The sequence below is a fragment of the Charadrius vociferus genome, unplaced genomic scaffold (assembly GCF_000708025.1).
Source record: "Charadrius vociferus isolate BGI_N301 unplaced genomic scaffold, ASM70802v2 scaffold187, whole genome shotgun sequence".
In the NCBI taxonomy this organism is placed as follows: Eukaryota; Metazoa; Chordata; class Aves; order Charadriiformes; family Charadriidae; genus Charadrius; species Charadrius vociferus.
In genome coordinates, this window is record NW_009649180.1 from 288,324 (window position 1) to 298,254 (window position 9,931).

At 38.2% G+C, this 9,931-nt stretch overlaps 1 protein-coding gene across 18 annotated transcripts in view; it reads left to right on the forward strand.

The window, feature by feature from the left end:
* Nucleotides 1-9,931, forward strand: part of KCNMA1 (potassium large conductance calcium-activated channel, subfamily M, alpha member 1) — a 502,219-nt gene that overhangs the window by 127,731 nt on the left and 364,557 nt on the right. For all 18 annotated transcript variants that reach the window (XM_009888636.1, XM_009888640.1, XM_009888635.1 and 15 more), the window contains exon 2: nucleotides 5,899-6,063. In XM_009888636.1, the coding sequence (XP_009886938.1) occupies nucleotides 5,899-6,063 (165 nt within the window). The remainder of the gene's footprint in view (nucleotides 1-5,898; nucleotides 6,064-9,931) is intronic.

Genomic DNA, 9,931 nt, shown 5'->3' on the forward strand with positions numbered 1-9,931 from the left:
CTGTCTCAGTCTTAAACTACTAATAAAAGTTTTGGAATCTGTTTTGGACTTAATTTTTCTTAAGCTGCCAAATTTGCAAACACCAAATTACATAGTTTGTTAATATTTTATGAGGGAAAAATGCTTGGCTATTTCATCAGCTGTGTTTTCCACAGATCATTCTGTTTCCTTTTATTCAGTGAAAGGAATAATGTTTTTCTGGGTATCAATAATTAATCCTTTGAAACTAGCCAAACCGCAGCTATGGTATGATAACCGATGTCAACGTAACCTAATATTGACCAAGAACTTAATATTCAAAGAAATGCTGTGGATGGGCCAATTTATAGGGAGTATCTCTTAGCTCATATTTAGTTAGTTTAGCTGTTGCTTTCTGTTTCCTAAAAGATTGACTCTATTCAAAGAAATTTGTATGTCTCCATACAGCTATTTATTTCTCACATTCCCATCTGCTTTGTTTATTAATATTCCAGGTAAATCCTGTGTTTGCTAAACTGCAGTAGAACAGGTGAACTGCTTCAGTTTTTTTTTTGGTTTGCTTGTTATTAGCACTGGATGAACTGGTACTTAATAACTATGAAGTTGTAGGCTACAGATGGTAGCTATATCTGATGGAGAACATCTGCAGGGGCAATGTCTTCAGTAGATACCTGATGTTTTGACATACACAGTACATTACCTAGCTGCTGAGAATGCAGCATAATATTATGGGTTTATATAAATTTAAGACCTCAGTTCAGAGTTATCAAAATGGTGAGAGAATGTATCTAAGGGAATGTAATGGAATTACTGATAGAAGTCTAAGAAATTTAAACTCCAGTGTTTTAGAGGTCTGCCTAACAGAAAGGAGAGATAGTCTTATATATAAAACTACTCCTCTTCACATAGCATCTGTTGGTGGCTTTGGGGAAACAGATGCATGAAAAGGAACTTAAACATAGATTTCCAATGTGTAAGAGTGGCCAGTATAAAAGTGTTGTTGTTCTGATATAAAACACATCTTAAAATGCAGGCTCTAGGAATGAAGTGCTGTTAATTGAGGGATAGTTAATAGAGATAAAATTGCAAGTTACTGGCATCATTATCAAAAGGAGCCCTTCCCTACCTTCCCCAAACTATATTTTATTACTGTATTATTACTGCATACTTCAGACTAGCTGCAACTGTCATTGTGGTAGACGCTTTCTCATCTCTTGTTCTCCAGGGTGGAATTCCAAGGTCAGTACTGGCCTTGCTCCATTGGTGTTACTGTTTTAAACATCTAAATTGAGCATAATCTTGAGTGATGTGGGCAAGACTGGATGCACTGTATTCTCATTACAGTTGATAAATCATGATTTTTGTGTGCTGTTCATATGAGTTAAATGTTAGATCAGCAGGAATATCAGAATTACTTTTTGTTTCACCAGACTTTAACCCAGTGTTTTTCTCAGGTTACCTGCCTGTTTCCTATGTTTTCTAACATATCTTAACAAAAGACCGTGTCTTTTTCAGTACCAATCCTTCCAAGAGTGCTTACCAGGTTGCCTTCATAGTGTCCTGTTTTTTAGGGCTTCTAAAAAGACAGATTATTCTTAGATGATGTTTTAAGTTTTTAATTGTCTTCTGATTTTATTTCATGTAGCCCTGGGTTGAATGGAGTGTCTGTGCATTAGTTCTATGTTTGTACAGATATTTTAGAGAGGTGAAGTGAAGCAGGCAGGACTATATTTTCAAAACTGAAAACCGTTTTTGAGTGTCTTTTCCCTTTTTGAAGTTTGCTTGCTTAAGGTAACTGCGTTTAAGCATCCCTGCACTTGTATAATCTAAATTAATATTTACTGTTAAAAATATAAGAGAAAACATTGAGGTTTCTGGTCTAGGTCCATGTAAAACCGTCGGTAGAACAGTAAGTCCTGACTCCTGTACACCTCATCGTTCATTCTCTTCCGTTTTTGTCATTGTGTTCAGGAAATGTATATTTCACAAAATATGCAGCTTCTTACTTAATCTACCCGAATGTTGCTGTCATCAAGTAATTAAAATAATGAACACTTTGTGAAACAACAGGTAAACAGAGTGGATAAAGATAGTATTATCTTACTCGTAGCTACTGAGCCTGTAAATAATTAAACAATTACCGTCACTGTCAGGTTTTTTTTAAGCACCTTTTTTAGTTTGTGGTATTGGTTACTCAATGCTTTAAGGTGAAGAAATAGCAATGGAAGAAGACTATACAGTTAATAACAGGACTGATTTGTACACAGGGTAAATGACAGAAGTCTTTAAATCTCCCTTAGTGATTTCCCCACATTTGCATAATGACCTGGGAATAAACTTTCTTAATACTTAACTGTGAGTTAAGTAAGCTAAGAAGGTAGCCATGTAGATGAAAAATACAAAATATCCCAACTGAATAAAAATATTACATAACAGCAACTAATATGCATATTAATTATAGCTACAGTAATGGCAAGAGTTAGGTTTGGTGTGTAGCTGATCATGAGGCTGTGCTCCAAATGATACTTGGCAGGAATGATTGTTTTACTTATATTTTAATTAAGAAATAATGTGGGTGGGAGGTTTTAATGGAGGTGAAATAAGTGGTATAACTGCAGAAATACAGCTGTTCAAATGTATTTCAGATTTTAATACCTTCAGAGAATCAAATACTAAACAGGTCTGTTGCATCTTGCTGCTCTATTTTATTGGCAACCAAAAGTCAATACAGCAAAAAGAACTGTGGGGTATTAGAACCTCTTGAAAATATAAAAGCTGCCTTTCTCCTTCAGTCAAGTAAGTTGTCTACTCTTTTATTGAGTGTTAGAAAATTTTATTTTTATAATCGTGTGTTTAAAATTCAGTTTGATATAGTGACAAAAAGGCTGGGCATAAGGAAGGCGTATGTAAACAACAACAGAATTTTTCAACCTTAATATTTTCAAGTTCACTACCATAAAATGGACTTTTCCATTCAGGTCTTTGTTTAATGTAGTTCTGGGACTTTCTATACCAAAATCCATAATTATGAATGTTTTTAGTAAGGTGTGCATCCCTGAGATTTTAAATGGGGGTGCTGGGTGGAAAAATCAAGGAAGTCTGTGGTTTCATCCATGCTCTGCCAATGACTTCTCTGGTGACTGAGTTAGGCACGTCATCACTGTCTCAGATTCTTGTCAGTGAGGAAGAGATAATTATACCTCCTTTATTCTGAAAACCAAATGAATATTTTTATTCGCTCTGAGGGTGGTGAGGCACTGGAACAGGTTGCCCAGAGAAGCTGTGGATTCCCCATCCCTGGAGGTGTTCAAGGCCAGGCTGGAAGGGGCTTTGAGCAACCTGGTCTAGTGGGAGGTGTCCCTGCCCATAGCAGGAGCGTTGGAACTAGATGATATTCAAGGTCCTTTCCAACCTAAACCATTCTATGATTCAGTATAAAATTGTACAGGGTATAAAAACCTGCTGTGCAGAGGAAGACCGTGCAGTAAAATCTGCTGTGTAGAGTTTACAATCTGAAAGACAAGCTCTAAGGGTTTCAAAAGACAGACAAAATGGCATATATAATTTTTAACAAGTCAGTAGTTGTCGGGGTGGATGGGGGCTCCCTGAGGGCCAGGGGATGCCCAGGCCTGGCAGCCCAGGACCTTGTCTCCACTGCCCCAGCTGGGGAGCGGGGCAGGCTGGGGGCAGCTCCAGGCCCCAGGAACATCCTTGGGGCCAGCCTGGGATGGCAGCCTGTGGGTGTGAGGGTGTAAGGATCAGGCCTGGGGAGGGGAACCAGGGTCAGACACAGCTGGGGGTTGGCAGGACCCAGCTCAGCAGGGCCCATGGCTGGGTAGGACAGGGCTGTGGGGAACTGGTGGCCCTGGGGTGTGCTGGGCTGCTGTCCTGGACCACAGGCAGGGTTGGGGGGAGACCCTGGGGGAGAGCGGCCAGGGCCAGTGAGGCTTGTGAGTGCCCCCAGGGCCTTGGGTCTAGGTTGCCTAAACCTCAATATTTTTTTTTATTACAATGCCATGCTATCCACTTTAAAAAAAACAAACAAACAAACAAAAAAAAACAAACAAAAAAACCAACCCAAACCCCTTGGGCAACCTGGTTGGTTTATAATTGAAAAAGTGAATGGTGGTCAAGGCGTTTCTTTGGGACTGATCTATGTGGCTTGATGATGATATGGGTCACAAATTGTCCGTAGCCAAGCATTACTGTCCTGGGAATGCTTTGTGCTGTACCAGACGTCACTGTCCGACGCAGTGAGCTCACGTCTGTGGGTTGCGCTCTGTGCCTGTGCAATGCAGTATGCGGCTCTCCATGCTGAGTGCAAAACATCTGATTCACTGTATTCAAATTTGTCAGGGAATGAGGTCCAGTTATGCAAATATAAAGTAGCTTTTATCTTCTGTCTGGTTATTTGCATAGGAAGTAGTGAATGACTGTTGTAACGCTGAATATTTTGTTATTATCAATAGAGCCACATCGTCCACTGTGCTGTAATGGCTTGTAAGGAGACAGAGTCTGTGAGTCAGGAGGGAGACTAACAGAGAAGAATCTGATTAGCAATACTGAAATTCTCTAAAAACAACTGTTGGTCTCCATATTACATTTTTAGTGTTGCTGTACTGTCCTTTGCTGACAGATTCAGTGCAGCTGCTTTATTAGTTCAGTACTGCCCTCAGGAAATGCCCTTACCTTTATGTCCAGCTGTGTCCTCAAGGCCATCTCGCAGCTATGCGTTCTGACCATGACAGTGTGTTATTCCTCCTGTGGTAATAATCACTGAACTGGCATCAAACATCTTTGCTTGTGTAACGGATATACCAAAGGGGATTAATGGCAATTCATTTCCTGCTTAGTGGCCTATAGGCAAGTCATCTATAAACAAGATCTTTCCAGCTTTTGGTCTGCGCAGAGTGCTTGAAGCACTAACGTAGATCTATGGGTACAGTTCAAGTTCTCAGTACTTGCCTCAGCGTTGAATTTTGCTGCCTCTCCTGTGCCTGTTTAGCATAACTTGTCAAGTATTGAGGAAGTCATTAGTATTATGCTGTCACCAAAGGCATGCTCATGGCACACTCTGATACTTTGCATATGATATGTTTTAAATGCTGTACAATCCAGGCTGGCTTTTCCTATCATTTCCCTTGATTTTTGTGCAGCATCTGTGAATGTAGCACATAGCAGGCAGTTACAGAGCATGACATCCTTGCTGCAGCTTCCATGAGAGACTGATATGAATTCCTCTGCGTGTGACTCATCAGGCAGCTTAGTGCAGCTAAGGCTCCTCTTTAAATTCTAGCTCTCCATTCTACGAGAGCTACTTACTGACAGAAGAATTCCTGTGATATATTAAACACTTCCATTGAAACACCGGTTCACTGATAGCATGGCAGCTCCCTGCAGATTCTCTATGGTGTATTTTGTTCCCCTCGCACTTGATAATTATTGTCTTGTTGCATCATGCTTCTCAGTGAAGGTTTACTCAGGTAATTAATTCTAGTGGTAGTAAATTAAAATTGTACATAAGTTATGTTCACACCTAGTATGCGTTGTTTTGAATTAATACATCAAAAGGTCCTTCAGTGTATGTCTGACAAACTTATTTATATGTGGCTCTGTAATTGCATATGTAGCTCATGGCAATTATGCTGCTTATAGGGAAGGGAATGTAGAGCATATTTGATGCCAAATATGTTTTCAAGATTTAATGTCAAGGAGAGTGTAATTATTTAGTTGTTAGTCTGGTAACTCACAGAACACTTCTAGTTGTGTAGAATTATGGCCAAATAGGTGATTAATTTCATCTAGCAGGAATCCAGGAAGACTGATAAGCTTTTTTCATAGCATTTCTTAGCCACAACTGTACACTGACTTTCACTGTCAATTACTAAAAATTAACCAATCCAAATACTTATTTTTCAGGAGGCCCAGAAGATCAACGGTGGTGGAGATACACAGGCAGATGGGGCCTGCAAACCAACAGATGAAAAAGAGGAGAATGTGGCAGCAGAAGTGGGATGGATGACCTCCGTGAAGGATTGGGCAGGAGTCATGATATCTGCCCAGACATTAACTGGCAGAGTACTTGTGAGTTTTCTATGATTTTTTATATTCTTATTTTAAAGTACATTTTTTAACAAACATTGTGTCCCAGCTGTAGTGGAGAATTTTTGATTGTTGTGTCAGCACTGAGACAATCCCAATTTTCTCTTTTGGAAGTAAAACAGCAAACTAAGTCCTACTGCAAGAGAGAAGCAGAGACAGCAAGTAAGAAAAACGGACTTCCAGCTCACCCTCCAGCCTATTTCAATATTCTTTCACCATGATTTTGAACTGTGCTACAAACGTTGAGTTTAATAATTTCATATTATGTGGTAAAGCTATAGGCCTGTTTTGTCTGGAAGTAAAATGGTGCTAGCAAAAATGGAAGCCAACTTGGAAAGTAAGCAGTCTGTCACAAATGTAGATGGTGGTCAGAACTGTAAAGCAAAGACAAGTTTGAATTGGCCACGCAGTAGCACTTGTGATATTTTCAATAGACTAGTAATGATTTTATGTTCTCTTGATCTTTTTCATTATGAAGTTAAGCAATCCTTCAAAAGTGTGAACAGTTATGTATAAAATAGAGCCACAAATCAGATATTGCTAATATGTGGTTTAAAGTTCCACTGAAAAAAACTTTACAGTTTTCACTTTGTTTGACTACAGTTATTTTATAGCCTTGTCAAATTATACTAATTGCCAAGGGGGTTCTGTGCAGCTCACTGCAGTATGAGGTGTCTCCTGTGTGATTAGTTTCCTCGTTTGAATGTATGCACTTATAACTAACAGCTAAAATGATTTAAATCCCATTTAAAACTTTTGGGAATCCCACTGTAACTTTGACATGTTTGGTCTAGCTTTTATTTCTTTGCCAGTAACCCTACAAAACAACTTCGTAAGTTTTATCAGATCAGCTCTTCCAGCTGCTTTGTGAGTGTTGGAAGAAATATTTGTATAGTGGCTGGTCCTATAATTAGCTCTTCAATATTTAAACTTCATAGCTATCCACAGGTGAAGAAAATAAATGCCAACAGTATGGAAAATATAGGGCAAAATTTATTATTAAAGGTCACATTTATTATAAAAATAAATAAATATTTTTAAGTATCTGATACTTTCTGTAAAACCTGGTTTTGATGGATGTCTGGGCCTGCCAGCAATATTTACTTTGCGTTGTGGAAAAAAACAGGCTTGTCATTTAAATTTTGGCAGTATTTTTTGTGCATGTTAGAGCTAACTAGGTGACGCCAAAGATACGAGTATTGTGCACATTAATCTCCATATACAGAAAAACTTTCATACGTCTGTGAAAGTGATTCTAAACACTGGCAGAATTAACTGTCTCCCTGGCACAAAAGCTTCTGTAGTGTGGAACTCAGTATTGTTTGCACTTACTCTTTATTATTTTTTTGGAGCACAGAAGAATTGGTGCAGCCATTTTCATGTGTTGCTCTACAGAAATGGCCAATTATGACTGGTTCTTCAATATGAAATTCTTGCCTTGTGTCATTTCTTAGTGTGCTACTTCATCATCACGCGAGTATTGAAGTGCAGGTTTATTGAAAAGGATAGTGTCTCAAATAGATCCCATCAATATCTCCACTTGTATCCTTTGCTCTTGGTTACATGAGGTAGGAGTTGCCTCTGTTCCCTGCTCCTCAGTGTTTTGGTATCAGTTCTGACAGAACCATTAAGAAACAGATTTCTGTTTTTTCAGTCAGCAGGAGTAGTTTTCGTTTTGTTAAAAAGAGAATTTTGGGGGTTTGTTTTGTTTAGTTTTTTTTTTTTTGTTGGGGGAGCAACTCAAGAAACAGGAATGAGACATTTACTTGCTAAATAACTAAACTGTCAAATTTTCAAAACATTTGACCATCACTTGTTTTATTGTTGTGCCAGTTTAGTGTCTCATAGCATGTAATTCTTGTCTGTTAATGACAGCAAGATTAGACAGATGTGAAAGTGACATGTACATGGGATTGTGCTAATATTGCAGTTGATTCAGTAGTTTGTGTGAATATTGTAGAGATCAAGTACTGAAATAGAACTAGACATTCTTACATCTTTAGGAGCTAAATTCTGCACTTGACATTTCAGTAGTGGTTCGTGCACAAGGGGATACTCAGACTACCCAGTTTCATCTGAAGGGCGGGCTTTGGAGGAAGACTTTTGTAGAGGGTGATCCAGAATGTCCTTCAGTTAGAAACCCTTTTTGTTTTCTGAAGTAGAGCAGATGACTGAGCTGGCTAGGTGTGGTGCCTGCACTTGTGTAGTCAGAATATCCTTTTCTCCTAATTCTTTAAGTTCCAGTCGTGCTTTTAAAACCTAATGTTCTTGGTGACACGATCTTTGAAAATGGGACTTTTAGTCTTAAATAATGTAGATGAGAATTTTACGTACTGTTTAAAAATTTGTCCATATTAAATTGCATAAGCACATGATTTAAGAGCATGCTAATTGAACCCATGCAGTTCTGTTTGCAGTTGATGTTGAGTGGCATAAATATAAATAACAATAAAAGGTAACAGTTTACTTAAATCAGTACTTCCCTGAACAGATTTGACTTTGAAGTGCTAGATAATTCCGTAGATGATGGAAGTATCAGATAAAAATTCCTGAGGTGGATTTCTCAAAGAAGACTCAGACACATTCATAATTAATCTGAAGCAGCAGGAAATTAAGGGTGTTTATGAACTGATTTTGCTTCCTGAAATTAATTTTTTTAAGCATTTGAGCAAGAAGAAAAAGACTTCCTTAATTAGGTAAAGAGCTTGATGTATAAGAGAGTCATATGTATATTGTTGAAGTTACCACAGTTCAGTATAGGACACAGTTGAATGGTGACTCTCCTTTAAACTGCCAAAGAAAGAAAAATCATTATTTCAATTGGTGGAGCAAATTGTTGTTTTGTTCCATTTTTAACATATGACCTGTAAACATAGCAGAGATATGAGCTTTACTTTGCTTGTGGTAAGCGCCATGTGGTGGTTTGACATACTGCCTTGTCTCTCACAGTACCTAAAGGAAACAGTCAGTCAGAAACAGGCAAATTTCTGTTAAAATGGAGTGTATAAGGCTTTGCTTTTTAATCACTGCCTGATGAAAATGTCTTTTAGATTGGTCACATTGAAAGAAATAGAAGAAAAGCACTTTGAGCAGGGGGAGAAAGAAGGGATGGCAGTTAGTGGCAGTAGTATATTAAGTTGTTTAGTACTAAGTTATTTAGATTATTATTAGTTATTTAGGTTGCTTTCTTAATGTTATTAAGAATGTTATTAACTAACTACATTTAAAAACCTAAAGATGGGGAAGTGGTATATGAAGGTATTTTCTTAAATTAAAAAGTTACTATATGTTCCCCAGTATACATTTAAAATTAATTAGACATTTTCTGTTACATGGTTTGTTTGGAATGTATAATTGTTGCTACATTCTCTTCATCTCTCAAAAAAAATCCAGCATTAGGTGTTCAAGGTCAGGCTGGACATGGCCTTGGGCAACCTGGTCTAGTCAGAGGTGTCCCTGCCCATGGCAGGGAGATTGGAACTCGATGATCTTTAAGGTCCTTTCCAACCTAAACGATTCTATGATTCTTTTTTTTTCCCAAGCTCTAACTGTCCTAGATGTTCAAAGGTTGAAAAATGAAAGTCTTACAAATGTTTTGGCAAGATAGAACAAAGTTTTGAGGTTATTACTAACACTTGGGACTTCGGACTCTGCTTGGCAGAGGGTCTCATTTTGCAAGGTCTGCACATTAGTTTCTGAGAAATTGGTGTCAAAACTTCAGAATGTGATTAAAAGTCTGAATCAAAGACCATGCAGTGAATAGAGAGTGCAATAAATGTTTACTGTGGAAAGATTTAGATCTTTGACTGGACTTCTGAAGAACTGTTAAAAATGCTGGAAGGCCTCACTG